Source organism: Populus alba, chromosome 2 (assembly GCF_005239225.2).
Source record: "Populus alba chromosome 2, ASM523922v2, whole genome shotgun sequence".
Classification (NCBI taxonomy): domain Eukaryota; kingdom Viridiplantae; phylum Streptophyta; class Magnoliopsida; order Malpighiales; family Salicaceae; genus Populus; species Populus alba.
The window spans coordinates 12,936,107-12,957,094 of NC_133285.1; the positions used below are offsets into that span (position 1 = coordinate 12,936,107).

Genomic DNA, 20,988 nt, shown 5'->3' on the forward strand with positions numbered 1-20,988 from the left:
TGCCTTTGAGAATTTATTATTCACTTGCCCCCTTTTGAATAGCATGCCGCTTGGTTCTGCTCAGTTTGATAAACATGCTTTTTGTATTTATTTGTTCTACCTTTCGTTTTAGATCAAATTTGGCTTGCTAACTAGAATTATATTTTCACAAGTCAGGGAATCAATCCCCTAGCCAAGTCAGCGCAACTGTTTATAGATCATTTTTCATCATCAACTGCACAGTGTAGATCCTATGGTTTGTTAGATTTCAGCCCGTCAATATTGAGAGCTAGTTTTGCTACCATGCTTGGTAATACAGTCCTCGTATGTTCCGCAGATTGCAGATGAATCGAGGAATCCCCACTCGTAGAAGTATCTTTTAACTTTCACGGCCATGCCTTGAGCCATTGTGATGAACAATGGAAGCATTGATTTTATGTTCTTCCCATCCTACCTGGGTTAGCTCAAATTGTGTGCTGTTCCTGTTCTCTGCTTGAGCTGGCCTCCAACTCCGTTGTCAAGTGATCCTTTTTTTCTTTATAGCAAGATTCTTCTGTAGACAATGCACCTTTGTGTATCACTCTTCTCGCACGGTGCTTATAGGCTTTCCAGGGGGGAAAAAACAAACTTCGCCATTGTTAAAAGGAAAACATGACTGGTCCAATTGAGCAGCCTGTTAAATTCTTGCACACACATAACAAGTTACAATACATGCGCATTGTTCTCGGGGTTAATTCATGCTCTTGGGGTCCTGTGTTGTGAGCAAAATAAGCACAGCAGAGCAGGCCAATGTCCTTGATACGAATCTGTACCACTGTATTGTAGCAAGATGATAGAAAGGGAATGCTAGAAAACCTTAATTGGAGAGAGTTCAATGGATACAAGATACCTTTTCAATTATTGGGAAGCAACCCAAAAGGAATGAAAAAAATTTAGTTAAAAGCTTCCTATCAAATAATGCCAGAGCTTCGAGGGAGGAGAGCACAACAACAATAATCCAAAGTAACATAAAATACACACATGTTACCTATGGCCAGATTCGTGGTCCTTCAAGTTATCAAAATAAACATAAAAAAAAAATTAATTTGAAAAGAAAAAAATTCCATTTTTTTAAAAGCATTTTTGCATTGTAAAAACAAAAAATGCTTAAAGTCAAGCAAAAAACCCAACAAACCAATAAAATATAATGTTTTTTTTGAAAAAATCAAACCATTAAAAAAATTGAATAAACTATTAAACAAAACAATTCGGTTTATTTCAGTTTTGATTCTAAAAGACTGAAATTGATTGAATCGGTCTAAATCAAACCTATTCAAACCAAATTGAACTGAGTGTAAATATTAAAATTTCATTTGATCTAACCCTAATACATACTATTAGACCCAACCCTCCAAGCACTCTTTGTATCTACTCTCACACCCTCTCAATCTATTTGTATCTTATCTCTCAATTTCTATATGTCTCTTCGCATCAACTGGGAAATCAATGTCAAAAGCAGTAATCATAAGGTGTTTGTTAGTTGATTACTCGATTATTATCAAACCCAGTATTGTTAGACCCAACTGCTCCAAGCTCTTTACCTCTTTCAATCTCTTAGTCTCCTTATCTTTTTGTCTTATTAAGAAGATTATTGGTGCCATGATTGATTAAGGGTTTATCATAAAAGTTTTAGAGCAAACTAAATTCTCATATTCATAATTAAGAAATCACAGAAGAATTAATGGAAGAATAAAGGCATGAAAAATAAAAAAGAGAAGGTTAAATAGGGGGAGAGAGAGGAATACCTGAATTCCTTGGAGTACTAGTTAATTCATCAATTTTTTCTTATGGTGTTTGTTACAACAAGAAAAAAAAATTATAAGTAAAGAGAATCAATCTAGAATTCATCACCTTAACCATTTATTTCTAAGCCACATGTGGCAACTATTAAAGTTAATTAAAACGCATAATATCACTTAAACGACATGTTTTTGTTTTATTTATACACATAATTTTAACATAATGGCTACTTCAACAGTCAGTTCTTCTTTTATTGGCAAATCCTATTGTATCCTTCTTTTTTTAATCCCCTGTTTGCAACAACTACCCCTCCTCAAGGCTAATAGATGAATTCTCAAGTAGCTTTTGTAGGAGCCATGCCTTTTCAGTGGACTAGTCATCTTTTTCTCTAATAAATATTTGAGACTAACGTGATCATTGTGGATTTTGAAATGTTTACCCCACAAATAATGCCTCTATTTAGTGACAACATGAAGAATAGCTAGCATCTCTATCTCATAGATAGAGAGTGCTAGTTATTTTGCCCCAAATGACTTGTTGATTAATGCAATAACATGAAATTTTTGCATTCAGATTGCCTTCATTCCCACACTACTAGTATTTGTTTCCACAATAAACTGCTTAACCAAATCTGCAATGCCAACACTGGTGGACTAGTCATAACTTATACCTTTAAGTTGATTGAAGGTTATAGTTGCATCTTCCATCCACTTGTAAGAATTATTTTTTTAGCAAATTAGTTAAGGGTTTACAAATAATGTCATAACCTCTTATAAATATCCTATAATAGCTAGTGAGACCTAGTGATCCTCTCAACTGTTTAATGTTGCTTAGTATGTCCCATTCTAAAATTGCTTTGATCTTTTTAGAATTAGTTGACATCTTTACTGCAAAAATAACATGACCAAGGTATTCTACTTTATTACTACAAAAAAAACACATTTGTTGGCCTTAATATATAGCTTGTTAGCCTTCAACAACTCAAATACAATATTTAGGTGTTCCAAGTGTTCTATCATAATGCTATTGTAGATAAGGATATCATCGAAGAACACAAGAATAAATTTTCCTATATAAACCCTGAATAGCTCATTCATTAGAATTTAAAATGTTATTAAGGCATTAGTCAAGCCAAAGGGCATGATTATGAATTCATAACACCCATTGTGAGTCTTGAATGTTGTCTTATGAACATCCTCATGGGATATTTTTATTTGGTGATAACCAAATTTGAGGTGAATTTTAAAAAAAATAATTGCATCAACTAACTCCTCCAAAAGGTTATCTATTAAAAGGATAAGGAATTTACCCTTCACTATAAGTTTGTTCATTACCTTGTAGTTAATACATAGTCTCTGTGACTCATCTTTTTTCTTTATTAGGACCACTAAAAAAGCAAAAAGGCTATGATTGTACTAGATAATTCCAGAATCCAACATTTCCTTAACCATCCTCTCAACAACACCATTTTGTATACTTGAGTGCCTTTATAAGGTTGAATGGATTAGACCCTTTCTTCAATGGTATATTATGGTCATGGCTTTTTGGTGGTGATAAACCCCTAGGTTCCTTAAACAATTCTTGATAACCCCCATTCAAAGCTTTAAATGCAGCATTTTCATTAGCACAAGGTTATAACACAGTAGACATCAATTACACTTTTTGGCATTGGGCCTCAATGAATCTTAACCTGCATAGATTAATTTTAGAAACTAATCTAGTTTTTTTCAATAAGCCATTTAGTTGCTCGAATCTAATAGCTTCCACTAATACTAAATCATCTCCCCTGTGAATCGCTTCTTGATCTTGCCACATGAATACCATCAACATCTCTTCATAGTTGCAAATGATAGTTTTCAATCTAGCCAGTTATTGAATTCCTAAGTCCATATCATAATTTTTCAATTCAGAATAAAAACATCAGCCATAAATTCTACTCCTTGCATTAACCATTGAAAGTTTTTGCATATCAAAATGCAGGTCATTGTTTCACCATTTGCTACTTGAATAGTTAGGGGTTTGATATTGGTGAGCATATAATGCAACCTATCAACTACTTAGGTGTTGATGAAATTGTTTATGCTTTCAAAATCCATAAGGATAAACAATGGCTATTTGTCAACCCTCCTAATGACTCTAAGAGTGTTTAGGCTAGTAACTCCTTCTAGAGCATTAAAAGATGTATATGGATCGTGAGTGTTAGCCTCAAATTTAGTCACACCTTTTTCCTCACTACCCTTTTCTTCTGCTTTAATAACATACAATAAATAATGCTTTTTATTCTGACACTTGTGCCTAAGCATAAATTTGTCATCACACCAAAAATTAAGACATTTGGTTTTCATTTGATCCAGGTCCATATGCTTTATAATTCTAGTGGTTCTTGTGGTATTAATGGGGTTATGCGTTAGGGTTGGAAAAATGCCTATATGGATTGGTTTAGAGGTGTTGTTGTGTCATGCATGTGAGTTTTTCTTATAGCTAGGTGGTGAGTGCTTCTTGTTTAGGTATGTATAGGTGACTAAATGATAAGTTTTTTTGTTAGGAATAGAGATGAAGGTGTTATCATGTAACCTAACTAATGTGTAAGCTTGTTTTAAATATTTTGGTTCAAACATCTTAACTAAGTTTTTAATCTCCACTTCCATCCCCATAATGAAAAAAATCATGGTATTTTTCTCAAAAAATTCAGCCATATTCCAAAGGAGATCAAAATCCTTGATGTAAGTTTCTAAATAAACTCTTCTGTTTCATATCAACAAGTTCCTCTAAAGGATTCTTTCCTCCCCCCCTAAATCTACAATATAAGGACTCCATATACTCCTACCAAGACACTACTTGTCCTCCAAACTTCTCATAAAATTTTGATGCAAATACAAGGCCATTTTATCCAAATAATATGAGGTTAACTTAAGTTTTTCATGCTCAACAATCTCCTTAACATCCAAATACTGATTATATTTATAAATCCACTTATGAGCATCTTCCCTTTCAAAAATAGGAAACCCATGTTTTGGTTTACATGGTTTATAAAAAGAAGGTGTGCCTTTATTTAGCAAGTTGAACCTGGTAAAAGAATCCTCTGTAATTGGGTATTGTGGTGCTTTTGTGGTACTAGACTTACCAATAGAAAGTTGAGGCTTCTTTAATGATCTTTTCATACCATAAACAAGAGCATTTATAGCTTTTTTTAGCTCCTGAATCTTATGTAGGTATCAACCTTTGTATCATTAAGTTGTTATTGGAGTTGGTCATATTTTTTGGTGTTCTCCTGGTTAACAACTTCGTCCACCTTTTTAACATCTTGGAATATCATCAAGTGGCATGGTAAGAATATAAAAATGTTTATTCTGATACCACTTGGAGCAAACTAAATTCTCATATTCACAATTAAGAAATCACAGAAGAATTAATGGAAGAAAAAAGGCATAAAGGATAAAGAAGAGAAGGTGTGTGTGTGTGTGTGTGTGTGAGAGAGAGAGAGAGAGAGAGGAATCTTTGAATTCCTTGGAGTAATACTTAATTCATTAATTTTTTCTTATGGCGTCTGTTACAACAGAGAATTTATAAGCAGAGAGAATCAATCAAAAACTCAACACCTCAACCATTCTTTTCTAAGACACATGTGAAAACTATGAAAGTCTATAAAACGCATAGTATCACTTAAATGAAATGTCTTTGTTTTATTGATACATGTCATTTGAACATAATGACTACTTCAACGGTCAGTTCTTCCTTTATTAGCCAATCCTTTATGTATTCTTTTTCTCTCAATTCCCCACTTGCAACAAGTTTGTTTATTCATCTAGTTGGTGATACAAAATTATTATTTTGGGCATAAGCATGTTCTATGTTTTGTCTTATTATAAATCTAGTTGTTCCTCTTACAATGTCATGTTTCATTTTCTTCATGTAAATACAACTTTTTTTTATCATTTATTAGAAAATGCTTACATGCATTTTTCTTTAATGTCCTGTCATGGTAATTTCAATGGCATTGTTCAAGACAATAACAATATTTTTCTCTTGCCATTACCAAAACCTACTTTCAATTGCCAAAGAACTACTCGAAACTTTAAAGGACTCTTCATATGAAGCCTGTAATATATTAGTGTGCCCCAATTTTTTTTCTATGTGAAGCTTGTGTTTTTTAAGCTTGTATCTTATTGTAGTATTGATTTATGTTTTATTATCTTTATTGAAGCTTGTATCTTATTGTAGTTCTGATTTATGTTTTATTGTCTTTATTAATGCTTGTATTTTTCTTTGTGAACGATGAGATTTTACACATTTTTAGAAAGGAGTGAATTTGGTTAAGTTTAGTGTTGTAATGAGTGAAATAATGTGTTTCTAGGTCTTGAATGTTTGGTGTTGTAGATCTTCTATTTTTCTTATACTATGTTTATGTTTCTTTTGTTGAAAATGCTTGTTGTTTGGTTCATATGTTTGTGAGAATCTTCAGCCTTGTCAAATTTACCTTAATAGTTGTAATGTATTGTTATTTGCTTCAATTAGGTGTATGTTAGTCCATGGATCCATTCTTATGACATCAACTTATGATTTGTGAATTATTTCCCTTCCTTTCAGAATAGACTGGGACACTTGATATAAATTAAATGGTATAGTACATGTGTCAAATATCTATAATTTAGGTTTAAAGAATTATTTTGGTAGCCATTAAAAATTATAAAAAGAAAACTATGATAATCATTAAAGGTGAGAATCTTTAGCCCATTTTAATGGTTATAGATAAAAATTTTAAAAAAAATATTTCTCATCAATGAAGTTGGGGAATAGGATGGAGATTCTTGTTTCTTTTCAGCGTAATGTAGCAAGTTTTTTTAGGAGCACTTTGCTAGTTCGTATTCGAAAGGTTTAGAGAACTTATTTATATTGATTTTTTTTGTTATTGTTTTTAATACCTTGGTGCTTAGAGTGAGGGTGAAGAATGGAACCCCAAGGCTTGATTTTCTTTCAAAGAATGACATTTTCTCAAATATTTATTGTAATCCTACTTCTTTTTAGTATTATGTTATTTTTTTATCCGTGCAAAAAAAAAAAATATGGTGAGTGACACCTTTTTTAAAATAATAGTAAGCTAGAATCAATTAAATAAACTTTAGGAGGTTTTAGAAGCACACTGAAAGGAGACAGAGTAAGAGAATATATTTTGCATTGTGAATCTTGGATGAATTTAGGATGAGTTGAGGTGGAAATGTAAAATATATAGGATGGCATATGATGAAAAATAATGATTTTTAATTCAAAGTTGTACAATTACAAAATGATATTTTGTAGCAACATTTCAAGCACTTGGTTACATTATAATCAATTTTATTCGACGTTAGAATTTTGATAGATGATATTGAAACTTACAAAAGCCTTGAACATGTAATTTGTCTTATAAATTTACACTTTTTTACTTTATGATTTATTAATAAACTCATTTTTAATCTAACATGTTAGAATTTGGTGAAAAGCTATCTATAACAATGAATGATAATAGTTCAGAAGTCATTTGAAAACTGTGGTTTTTTATATTTTTATTATTTGTGTTAGTGTTTGATGTATTGATATTTGATACCGTGTTATCATATTATTTTAAGTACCTAGTAGCTCTTCCAAAAAATAAAAAACACTTAAGTGAAAAACAAAAAGATAAAAACAATTGGTAAATTGGAATAGGGTTTTTATCAATTAAAAGGCTTTTAGAAACCCAATTAAAAGACATAAGAAATTAGACAATTAAAATAAGCTTTTTACTTCTATTACAAGGCTTTCAAAAGCCATAATAAAGCACAATAAAAATATAAACCAAACCGAATTGAAATTCATCATTTTGAGTTGGTTTTAATTTTATTTTAGTTTTGAATTTAAAATAAATAAATTGATTTGGTTATTTTTATGAAGTAAAAACCTAACTGACCTACCCACCACTAACAATCCCTCTAGTTTTAAACTCAATTTTTTGACTTTTAATTTGTAACAAGTTCCGGCAAGAAAAGAATTAAGCATTTACAAAGCTCACCTTCTTTATGTCACAAGTAAATATCTCAATGAGTTTAAGTGCTTTGAATTCAGGAAATACTGACTTACAAAAAATCATAAATATATTTAGCTAGAAGTAGCTTTTTTAACTTAAACCAAAAGTTCGTTATAAAATAGAGACAGGCTTTTAACTTGTGGATTCTATTTATACGTCCAACTTGAGATTATTTCTGAACTTATTTTTATCATAAACTACTTATAAAAAAACAACTAAAATTCAAAAATCATTTTTTATATGAGCTATCCTGGACAGACTTCAGTTCAGCTAGCTCCTGTATTGTCTGGTTTCATTCAATTGGCAATTTCTTTCTGATAGTCTTGCTAAATCTACTAGCGTGACTTTAATCCATTACTGCATGAAACTTAATGACATGGGAATAATCTACTGATCGAACACCCTAGGGATCACTTTCTAAGTGATGTGGCAATCACAGCAAGTCTGAAGGTTCTTAACATTTATGTGGCAGTGCCTAGACGCCATAGTCTAGACTTCAGTTCAGCTAGCTCCTGTATTGTCTGGTTTCATTCAATTGGCAATTTCTTTCTGATAGTCTTGCTAAATCTACTAGCGTGACTTTAATCCATTACTGCATGAAATTTAATGACATGGGAATAATCTACTGATCGAACACCCTAGGTATCACTTTCTCAGTGATGTGGCAATCACAGCAGCAAGCCTGAAGGTTCTTGACATTTATGTGGCAGTGCCTAGACGCCATAGTCTAGACTTCTTCACTAACTTATCACTATGATAATCCAGGTTTGGCAGTACCTCACTCGTATTTCGCACATAATTAACCCTCCGCGCTCCACTCTTCAAAATTTCGGGCATTTTTCATGAGGAATAACTCCAAAAAATTAAAACACTCAAGAAAAGTACCACCAACCTCAACCAATCTGAAGACTTTCTCAATCCCCGGTGTGCCTCCATAAGATCCCTGACATGCCTCTGAGAACAGATTATGGTATTCCATGGCTCCTCAATAAGTCCTGCCTCCCATAAAGGTCAACCAGACAACCATTGTGCTGAACAAAAGGATCACAAAAGCTCGGAAATCCTCAAAAACACCTCATTCCCTTTCACTAAAGCAGGCAATACCAGTAATTCTAATCCACAGCTCATCAACTCAGACAGCAGATCGTTAATGCCATCAATTAATCCCGAACTAATAATTTGAATAATAAAGATAAAGGTACAAGACCAGGCATTAAAACATCAGAAAAGCTGATCCTTCTCATTTGGAAACAAGAAACTCATAACAAACACCAATGCAATAGAGTAGAGGTAAAGCAACAGCCACCATGAGTATGCATTGATTCAAAACAAGGGTGGCAAAAACTATAATGATGTGAAAGAGAAGGCATAGATAAAAGCTTAGCCATGCCAATCTCTATAGACAAACTCTAGCAAGAAATTCGGATGGTATTAATAACATCTAATACATGAAAATTGAAAATTGAAAATAGAAATCCACTTATCAGTAGCCAAAATTTCAAAGAACAAGCCTATAGATCCAACAGCTGATATAGATAAAGGAGGCCCTAAAATAAGTAAACAGTCTGACAAAATAGTGTACCGAGTCTTCAGTCTTCCTCCTCTCCCTCATTCTCAGCAATGTTAAAGTAACGCAATTCATAAACATTCCTGTCTTTGTTTGAAGAAATAACTCGAAGCCAATCCCTCACATTGTGTTTCTTCAAGTACTTTTTGGTCAAGTACTTAAGATACCTGGAAAAAAAAACAAAAATAATATGAAATAATGTTTAGGTTATATATCGAGTATGAGGTGGACACGATTCAGTGATCTTAAAATGAATACCAATCACCATATTCTATCAATGCAAACATAAAGAACCTGCTTCCCACTCGTTGCTCCTCATTCATTTGCATAAAAAGGAAAAACAACTTTGTTTCAGATATCATTGTTTCCCAATCTGCAAAATGACTACGATAACAATGCCTTGTTCCCCCTTTTCAACTATCCGGAACAAGTCCAGAAATCACATTGATTTTCATCATGTTCACTATCTGCAACTGCATTGAAGGCTAAGAGCATGCTTTGCTGATTTTAATTTTTCTAAGGAAATACCGAGACAATTATTTATAGTTATTCCAGAAAAAAAAAAAAAAAAAAACACAATCTAATATGTAGCATAATAACAAGGAGGGTTTCATTCAAAGAGCAAAATCCACGCACAGATGACAGGACAGATCCAAGCAATGGTCAGAAAGAAAGTTCGCTGAGAAAGTACCGCTTAGAGAAGTTGCTATCGGAAGTAACGGTGATCTTGCTCTTCTCACGAGTGACGGTAACAGTGTCACCAAGAGCACCGGCCTTCCCGCCAACCTTGATCCTCTCCTGGAGGAACTTCTCGAGAGAGGCGATATCCATGATCTTGTCCTCCACTGGCTTGGCGCAATCAATGACGAAGGACGCTCCCTTCTTCTTCCCCTTGGCTCCGCCTGCTGCTGCTGCCTTACTCATTTTTGCAATTTTACTCTCTCAAAGACGTTCTAGATTTACACAAAAACGGAACCGTCTCTCTCTCCCAGCAGATAATAGACCGCCGCGCGGGTGAGAGACTATATTGGGATGAGATGAAAAAGGGCCCTAGGGTTTTTCTATTCTTTAGGAGGACTCCTTCTCCCGACGTCGTTTAAGTGCCCTTCTAGTGATTTTACGCACACTAGCGTTTTGCTAAAGTTATGACGCCATCCTCGAAGATACAAGTCATGGTTGCAAACTACGTCGTTTTTTATCTTAATTTAGCTTCAGCTCTGCCCTCATGTGTTGGTAAGGGGATGGGGGGGAAGGGGGAGATGAGAATTGGGAAAAGTGAGGGCGATGGAAGAGAAGCTCATGGGCATAGTGCTGTGCTCTTCCCTCGCCGTAGATTCCATCATTGGTGTCGGAATGGTAACCACAACTCTCTAGAAAGCTCCATTGACAAACAAAAACTTTGATTGGTTACTCAAAACTGAACAAGCTTTTGTGATTTCTGTTACGGCAAGTGTGATACGGGGGTCATGGCATAGATCGAGAGGAATGATTGTTGAAGCTAATATTAACAATGAGATTCATCACCTACCTTGCTTATAAAGTTTTAGAAATAAGCATGTTCGTTCGTTATTATTTCCAAAGTTACATTAAAATTTCTAAATAGTGGTGTATTGATGCTATTACATATATATATATATATATATATATATATATATATATATATATATATATATTATATATATATATATTTTCATTTATAAAGTAGTTAATGAATATTTGTATATGAAGAAGAATTCATCAACTTCTTAAATACTAGGTGCTGGAAATATAATATTGAAGATGATTTTCAAAAAACTTTTGATTCTCAACAACATGCTCCATGTTATTGAAATTAAAATTGTGTTTTTTTTTCTTGAAAAGTGGTTTTTGAGAAAAATCACTTTTAAAACTTTCTCGTGTTTGTTTGTCTATCAGAAAAATTGGTTAACGAAAAACATTTTCCAGTCAAAGAAAAATTTGGCTTAGTTTCCAAGAAAATATTTTCCTTTTATTTTGGCAGAAAACACATTCTGGAAGTTATGAAAATTTTAAAAATATCATATTATTTGTTGATTATATCAAATTTGATCCTCAAATTTTTAACTATATATATATATATATATATATATATATATATTGTTTTGAATATTTTTTTTTTAATTTCATCCTTTAAAATTTAATTTTTATATTAACTTCGGTCCTTATTTTTATAATTGTTATTTGATTTTTCCTTATCATTTTTAAATATTTTTTTATCTATCAAATTTGATTCTCATTCTTTTGATTGTTATTTATTTTATTTGAAATAATTTATGAAATGTTATTATTATTTTAATTTCTTCATCTTTCAATTTTTTATTTTTTAGATTTGATCTCTATTATTTTTATTATTATTTATTTTTTTGAGATAATTTATAAAATTATATTTTTTTTTTCAATTTCATTCTCATTCAACTTTTTAATTTGTAAAATTTGTTCCTCATTATTTTAATAAACTTGAAAAAAATAAAACATTAATAAGTTATTTTCTAGCTCATTTTTCATGACATAACTAAATACTGGAAAGTGTTTTCCAACTTATTTTTCATTACACTACCAAACATCGAAAAATAATTTACTTTTCCAGAATTCACTACTTTCTAGCAAACAAACGGGCCTAAAATGAATTTAATATCTAGTTTATTATTGAGTAAAAATAGTTTCAAATTGATTCTTAAGAGTGATAAATTTGAACTCTTTAAAAATGAAATGTTCATGGGAGAGGAGTGTCACTTCTTCTTGCTTGCTTAAGTCTAGTGCCACTTGGCATGATAGGTTATGCCATGTGAACTATAACTCTATAAAAAGGTTAATAAATCTTGATTTATTACCAATAATGATTTTTGAGAAAAATCATAAGTGTGAGATTTGTGTACAATCAAAATTCACAAAAACTTATTTTTTCATTTAATTGAAATAAGTAGTGAACCTCTGGGTTTAATTCATTAGAATATTGGTGATTTAAAGTTTATGCAAACTAGAAGTGGAAAAAATATTATATTATTTTTATAGATGATTGCACAATGTATTGTTATACTTATTTGTTTAGAAGCAAATATATGACTCTTGAAATGTTTAAACATTAAAAGAATAAAGTTAAAAATCAACTTGATAAGAAAATAAAAGTAATAAGAAGTGATAGAAATGGAGAATACAAAGCATCATTTAGTGAATTATGTTCCTAAAATGATATTATTCAACAAATTATGCTTCTTGTTCACTTCAACAAAATGGCATTGCGGAATGAAAGACCCGGACATTAAAAAAAAACAATGAATGTCATATTGATAGGTTTGGGAGCACCTCAGAACTTGTAGGGAGAGGCAATTCTAACTTATAATTATATACTTAATAAAATACCTCATAAAAAATTAGAGAAGATATCGTATGAATTGTGGAAAAGTAGAAGACCTTTCTACAAATATCTAAAATTAATGAGGTGTCTTGCAAAGATAGCAGTACATGATCATGAAAAGGTCAAGATAAGGCGTAGAACTGTGGATTGTGTATTTATCGAATATGCATATAATAGTAATGCATATCAATTTCTTATACATAAGTAAAGTATTGAGGATATTCATTCAAATATTATTATAGAATCAAGGAATGCTATGTTTTTTTAAAGATGTGTTTCCATGAAAGGAAGCATAGTAAAATCATTCACTTAAAAGAATGATTAAAACTAGCTTAAGTAATTACCATCAATTAGAAGATGATGAAGTTGAACTTAGAAAGAGTAAAATGAACAAAATATTTGGTCTTAATTTTCTAATATACTTATTAAAAAATGAACCTCAAACTTACTCTGAGACAATGTCTTATCCAAAAGCTTCCTATTAGAAGAAGATAATCAATAATAAAATTGAATCCATTATGAATAATCATTCTTGGGAACAAATGGATCTTCCTCTTCTTGAAAATAAACCATTAGATCATAAGTGAATAGTTAAAAGGAAAATGAAAGTTAATGGCAATATTGACAAATATAAAGCTAGACTTGTTAAAGTTTTTAGACAACAAGAAGATGTAGACTATTTTGACACATATTCACATATGTTAAGAATAACTTCCATATGAACTTCAATAGTCATCACATCTATTAACAAGCTTTAAATACATAAATGGATGTAAATATAGCTTTATTAAATGGTGACCTTGATAAGGAGGTTTACATGAAATCATAGTTTTGAAAACGGCCCCGGGTCAACCGGGGACCCAGCCGACCCTAGGCTGGAACCGGGCCGGGTTGAAGAAAAAATAGGATAAGAAAAACCCAGTGTGGCTCGTTCAAAAACCTGTTGCAACTCGTTGATTTTTGTTTCTTTTCAACCTAAAACAACGTCATTTTGATTTTTTTTTAAAAAAATTGACCTGGTCAAAACCTGGAACCCGGGCCTTGGACCGGCCCAACCACTGGGCTGGGTCTGAAAACTATACATGAAATAACTCGAGGGGTTTGTTATTAATGGACAAGAAAAACAAGTTTGTAAACTTTTAAATCATTATATTGTTTGAAACAAGCACCTAAACAATGACATGAGGATTTTAACAAGGTTATGTTATCAAATGAGTTTAAAATCAGCAAAATTTAAAAATATATTTATGTGAAAAACATAGATAAAGATTATATCATTGTATGTCTTTATATGGATGATAGTTTATTTTGGACAGTAATGTCATATGATCAAGTCTACTAAGAAAATATTAACTAACAAGTTTGATATGAAAGATTTGGGTGTTTTAAATGTCATACTATAAATATAAAATTCTAAGACATCTAATGGATTAGTATTATCTCAATCTTGTTATGTTGAGAAAGTTCTCGTTAAATTTTTAAAAAGTAACAATAACGTTTGGAAACATGAATGGATATAAGTGCCCATTTGTCTAAAATTAAAGGCAACAGAAGAGACCAAATAGAATATTTTTATATAATTAAGAGCTTGATGTATGTTATGAACTGCACAAGACCTGATATTGTTTACTTGGTTAGCAAACAAAGTAGATTTACAAGTAATCCAAGTATAGATCATTGGAAAGCAATACGAAGGGTACTCAAATATTTAAGGTACACTTTGGACTATAGGCTATAATATATTGGTTATTTGACTATACTTGAAGGGTAAATGATTCCAATAAGATATTTGATACTAAAAATTCAAAATCTACTAGTGGATATGTCTTCACACTTGGTGAAGCAGTTGTGTCATGAAAATCCTTTAAACAAACATGTATCATAATATCCATGACAAAACCAAAGTTTATTACTCTTGATAGAGCTAGAGAGGAAGCTAAACATTTTTATAATTTCTTAGAGGATATTCCATGTTAGCCAAAATCAGTGCTAACAATTTATGTCCATTATCACAATCAATCAATAATTGGATGGACACAAAGTATATATATATATAATGGTAAGTCTAAATATATACATCGTAAACATAATACCATTAAACACTTACTCTCCAATAGAATTATTTTCATTGACTATGTAAAGTTAAAGGAAAATATTATGGATTTGTTAACCAGAGATTTATTAAGAGAGCTTTAGTATAATTCATCAAGGAGAATAGGCTTTAAAGATGAAAAAAGTGTAAAGATGGTAACCATAGCTAGTTGATTGGAGATCCTATGATCTAGATTCAAATAAAAAACTAAGTCATATAACATTCCTAGTAGCATTAGGAAATTATTATTCCTTATTTTTTCAATGATGAAATAGGTGTTAACTGTAACATGATAAAGAGTGAGTTGTGCTCAAAATAATTTCATGTCTTGGTATACCAAGTGGAGTATAACATAATATTCTTAATGAAATATCATCTATATGAGTGAAAAATACAGTCATTTCTTTAAGAATTTTTAGAAAAACTAAATTTTCTAAAGCACTTATAAATCTAAGAGTTGTTTAGGGCTAAAAAATAAACATAAAGTGAGAGCCAAAAGAAATATGTAGGTAGAGAACTATATGAGTACTATTATTTTGGTTTACATAAAAGCTAAATAGTTCAAGACATCTCATTAACTATTTAGTGAGTAAATCTGATAGTGTTTCATTAAGGAATGTTCAAAGCTAAAATTTAACTCTTCTAATATAATGATATACCAAATTAGCATCTCTCTACAAATTTAAGTTATTTTTAAATTGGTCGAACAATTTTCATTTATATAAGGGATTGTTGGAAAATTTATTTAAAATTTTGGTTAATGGACACATTTGATGTTAAATTAAAAGTGGTGTTAACTCACTTTTTAGGTTAAGACTTTGTTGAAATTTAATCTCCAACATAAGCTCTTTAACATGGATCATTAACGTGATTTAAACAAATTATGGGTGAATAAGAAAATGATCACCAAAAACCATTGGTTGATATGTTTTGTTGAAACCTAAAACGTTTTAAAAGAACTTTATCCCACATAGAAAAGAAACAAAACTTTCTTGGTGTTCATTAAGTGGAAAGTTGAGAAGTTAAAATTAGATCCAAAGGACATCCAAGCTTTTAGAGGGGAAAGGTCATAAGTAAAGAAGGCTTTGGGTATAAACCCCCCTCGTGTGCTCCAGCCCGACCCAACTTATGCTTGGGCTTTGGGTCAAGCCTAGGTCTGGGGTTCATTGTAAAATAAGTTTTTAGGATATAAAAGATTATTTTTAAATTTTCATTTATATGGGGGATTGTTGGAAAATTTATTTAAAAACATGGTTAATGGACACATTTGATGCTAGATTAAAAATGGTGTCAACTCACTTTTTAGATTAAGACTTTGTTGAAATTTAATCTCTAATATAAGCTTTTTAACATGGATCATTACCATGATTTAAATAAATTATAAATAAATAAGAAAATGATCTTAAAGAATCCTTGGTTGACATGTGTTGGTGAAACCCAAAACATTTTAAAAGAACTTTATCTCATATAAAAAAGAAACAAAACTTTCTTGGTGTTCATTAAATGGAAAGTTAAAAAGTTAAAATTTAGTCCAAAGGACTCCCAAACTTTTAGAGGGGAGAGGTCTTAAGCAAAGTGGGTTTTAAACATAAAAACCCCTCGTGTGCTCCAGCCCAACTTAAATTATGCTGGGGATAAAAGGAGAGGATAAAAGGCTAACAGTAAGGAGAAGTTAGAGGGAGAAAGAGACCATATGAGTTGAGTAGGAAGAAGAAGGTGTTGATCGAGAAATTTAGAAGGGAATTTGCCATTGCTCATCCAAATTTGATGGGTGAGTTACTCTTCTATAAACTATTATCATTGGTTAGTGTTTAATTATGGAAATTGAATAAATCTTTAATTATTCAAGTTAGGGTTTATGGATGAAATTTGAAGGAAATGGAGATTAAGTGTAGAATTATAAAATATAAGTTTAATGACAAGGAAATAGATGAAAATTGATGAAGGAATTTGGCTTATTGGAGATGTTTAACTTTCAGCAAAATGGGAAAATGTAGGGGGGAGTTCTTTCAATTTAGATTTTTATGTATATTGTGTGAGTTGTAAGAGCATGTTAATGGTGGGAACTTCTAAATTTAACTAAAAGGTTGGAAAGTAAATCATGATATTTGTTAGGTTCATTATGTTTAAGTGAGTTAAATGTCATTGAATGTGTACTTGAGATTTTTAATGTAACTATTATGGAATGTAGTACTAGTCTGAAAACATGTTAAGACAAGAAGAATCAAAGAAAGGAACATCTAGTAAGCTTAGGGTTAGGTTTTGGCAAAATAAAGAATGATAAGAGGGATATTTTTTTGAATGTGAAGTAATATATGGATATGATAAAAATGATTGCACTAGTATAGTTGTATTAATTATGGACAAGATTTGTATTCTTAGAGGTTCATTTCTTCTTCTTTGTTATGATATGGATTGATGTAGCTGACAAAGTGTAACTCATGTTGTGATTAAGTATAATGGAAGTAGAGGACAATGTGTTGATTTGGAAATGTGCTGGTTAGTGTTAGACGAAAAAAGAACACTAAATAAATGGGAACTTGAGGTTCGATTACGTATGAATGACAATATAATTACTTGTTAAAATATAATATGATATTTAAAAAAAAAAACATATTAAACTTATCTAATTTCACATTAAACACAAATACTCTTACATAGGATGTCATGCAAGCAAGTTAACAAATCTTCTTCTCATGGTGAGAAAACACATTATAAGGCTAATATTCCTAAAGAACATGACTATTTTCATGAAGAGTTTGAGTCATAGTACATGCATATCGAGCCGCTAACACTTTTTTCTTATGGTTATAGGATAAACATCGATTAAACGTGTTGTGATGTCGCAGTCGCATAAAGTAATTACCCTAGCTTAAATAAACAAGATAGTATAGAGCAAGTAAGGGGTTAATCCCATAAGAAAGTTTTAGTTCAGATTTTTATGCTATATGATATGCAACTGGGGGGTTTTGAAGTTATTTATGTTATGCTATAGTAAACATAAAGAAATAATCAATGATAAATAAATAAATAAAAACCGAAATTTATCAAGAAAACAAACCTTGGTTACAAGTAAACATCCACTTACAAAAATCAGAACTAATCATGGAAACGAAATGTCAATTTATACTCTGAATATTTATCTTTTCTTACATTGATTAATTAACAGATTCATTGTATAATTAATCCTAACCATCAAACAACCACAGTATCCGTACTATTAATTTAATTCAATAGCAGCCTTAAGAATTAGATAAATTGATTAATCTAGACAACATAACTGTCTGCAGTTCATGTTTGATTTGTTTGAATGTTCTCTCTAAGATTAATAACATAGATCCGCCATGATTATTAAACTCAGTTACTTCACAAGTTTATATATCATAACTTCGGTTTTGATAGCAAACTTAGTAATAGATTGTTCACAATAATAACTTAGAGTTCGCTCTAGCAATTAAAATAAACAATAGTAGAAAATAAGCATAGGAGAAAAAAATATATCATTCATCATATAAACTAAAAAGAAAATGTAAAATAAATCTCATAGTTCTTGAAATCTGAAGGTTTCTGTGTCTTTACAACTAAGACAAAAAGTTTAGCCTTGGATGTCTATTGAACAACTAATAAAAAAGAAAGAAGAATGCATGATTTCATGTTTTTTAGAGGAATGTGTATTTTTTCTCTCTTAGCTGGTTATCCCCTCTTCCTTTCTCTCTTGCTTTTTATTTGATAAGAAACTCTAATATTTTTTTCCTACAAAATAGTCCTTACTAAGTAGACAATTTATATTTAAGTAGTTCAATAACTATTTTCCTAAAAAGATGAGATAGCCTTGCATAAAATCTTCAAGCTTTGACTTTTGACTTAAAGTAGTTAAATTGCCGAAATAAAGACTTGGATGTCAGATAGAATGCATTGGGATATAATTTGGACTTGTTTATTCACAAAATTTGTCTACTGGCAGAATTCTTATGTCATCTTAGAAAAATCATATCTCTCTTATATGAGCTCTTTTTCTACTAAAATTTGGTGTGATGATAGGTCTTCAAGTCAGAAATCCAACAAAATCGAGTTTACATCAAATGAACTTCTGTAGCTCAAGATATGCAAGTCAGAATGGCCAAAGGTCAACACTAGAAAAATACAAGATTTTTCTTTGAAGAATGCGATAACCATACTCTTTCTCTTTTTATTTTTCTTGCTATATATGTACAGAAAGGTATGGATGTTAGCTTTCTAATGCCATTGGAATCACTTCATTTTGACCTATCAAACTCAAGTTCTGCACAAAACATCGATTAGATGTCAAATATGTAAATTATCTTCAATTTACTTCTTTTTTAATCTTACATCCAAAAGTGCTTTTAAAACATAAAATAAAGAATATTCAGACATTTTATATATAAAACATAAGCAAAATACTAGATAATATAGGTAAACTATCAAATAATATGGTTGCATCAGGAGGATATTTTTTCTAATATTGTAAGTATATTTAACTTTAATAAACATTTTCATTACTTAACATTAAATGTATTATATGTTTATGTAATTATATTTTAAATTATTGTGCAAGATGAGGTTATAATTTATTGTCATACATATAAATGAATGAAATTATATGAACGAGTTTAACAATATGTGTTCAAAACTGATTTTTTGTGCATCAGTTGTCTAAAGCACGTCAAGCTTAATCACGACCTGATCTATATACTAATTAAGAGATAAAGATGTGAGACACACACATTCCATCTTAAGCATGAATAGATGACACAAACACTACAAGACTTTGCAGTTTTGCTTGGACTTCCTATTAATAGACGGGTGGTCACATATACTGATGTGCATAATTAGATTGCATTATATGAGCATTCATTTGGATTGACATCCTCTGCTTCTGAATTGAAGAGGGGTATAATACATTTTAAATATAGATTGAAAAGACATTTACCACATCACCAGATGATGCTAATGACAAGGTCTTGCGAAGGTATTCAATAAATTATAATTTGAATGTGTTAATTATATGTGAATTAGTATGATAATTTCAATGTGTTATGTAGATATGTTAGAGCATATATATTGTGCTTGTGTAATAGTATATTATCATAATATTACTCATATCATAATATATTTGTTTTTTAAAACAATATTGGTTTGGTGATTATCTTTAATTTTTTTTTCTATGGATTTATCTTGATCTCATTGTCTAGATCATGAGTTTTGCATACCATTTTTTAATATAAAGTTTTTTTAGAATATACACATCATTTTTTTCTTTTATTGTAAAATTTATTTGATATTCTAATTAAAAAAAAAAAACTTTTTTTTTTTTTTTTTAATCTATATGTGATGATCGAACCCCAGGACCTTCAAGCTTTGCTGTTGACCAATGGGCTAGACCCTCAAGTGTATAATAAACAAAACTTTATTATACATTGATATGGTAAATCTAATAAAATATATTGCACTTGTAAGGAGTGAATTTTATGTAAAGCCGAAAAAGAAAATGAAGAGAGTCCATAATGAAAATTTGGTTTGGTCATTTATATATAGTACTATTTTTGTTATAATAACAATGATCGTGAGGGTTAAGGCGTAAAATCAGTAACAAAATAATAAGTAAAACTATTACGTTAATCGTTAGATATTTTTTAAATGAGATATCATAAATTTTATTTATTTATTTTTACTTAGAAAAACCATATCATGAAGTTTTATAATATGCAAAGAGTAACTATATATTAACACACTATTATTTACTTCACTCGGCCAACTTCCAAGAAAGAGAACAAATACATATGAGAAAATAAAATCCAAGAATATATATATATATATTTCTGCTTAGATTTTGCTTATATATGATTTTGTTTATATATATATATATATATTTCTGTTTAGATTATATATATTTTTTTGCTTTTTATATATATATATATATATATATATATATATATATATGTATTATATAAAAGGTTAAAATCATGATTTAACTCGTATAATTTTACAAGTTAATATATATTTAACATGTAAAATTTTTTTTAAAAACTCAAAAAATAATAAAATCAATTTAAAATCAAGTGAAATCAGTAAAATTAAATAAATCAAAAAAATCACGATTTGATTTTAGTACCCATTTTATGATTTTAATGAAA

At 30.4% G+C, this 20,988-nt stretch overlaps 1 protein-coding gene across 1 annotated transcript; it reads right to left on the reverse strand.

The window, feature by feature from the left end:
• Window positions 1–9,086: 9,086 nt before the first annotated feature.
• LOC118046800 (large ribosomal subunit protein eL22z) lies at window positions 9,087–10,430 on the reverse strand. The gene is made up of 2 exons (XM_035055844.2): window positions 10,060–10,430; window positions 9,087–9,535 (listed from the first exon to the last, which is right to left on the reverse strand). The coding sequence occupies exons 1-2, from the start codon at window positions 10,290–10,292 to the stop codon at window positions 9,391–9,393; spliced, it is 378 nt and encodes a 125-aa protein (XP_034911735.1). The 5' UTR covers window positions 10,293–10,430; the 3' UTR covers window positions 9,087–9,390.
• Between the last annotated feature and the right edge of the window lie 10,558 nt (window positions 10,431–20,988).

Bases quoted from the DNA above. Each gene is read 5' to 3' on its own strand.
- LOC118046800 (XM_035055844.2), bottom strand. From the start codon at position 10,292: ATGAGTAAGGCAGCAGCAGCAGGCGGAGCCAAGGGGAAGAAGAAGGGA. The intron at 9,536-10,059 runs GTACTTTCTCAG...TTTTTTTTCCAG, and splicing joins GATAGCAACTTCTCTAAGCG to GTATCTTAAGTACTTGACCA.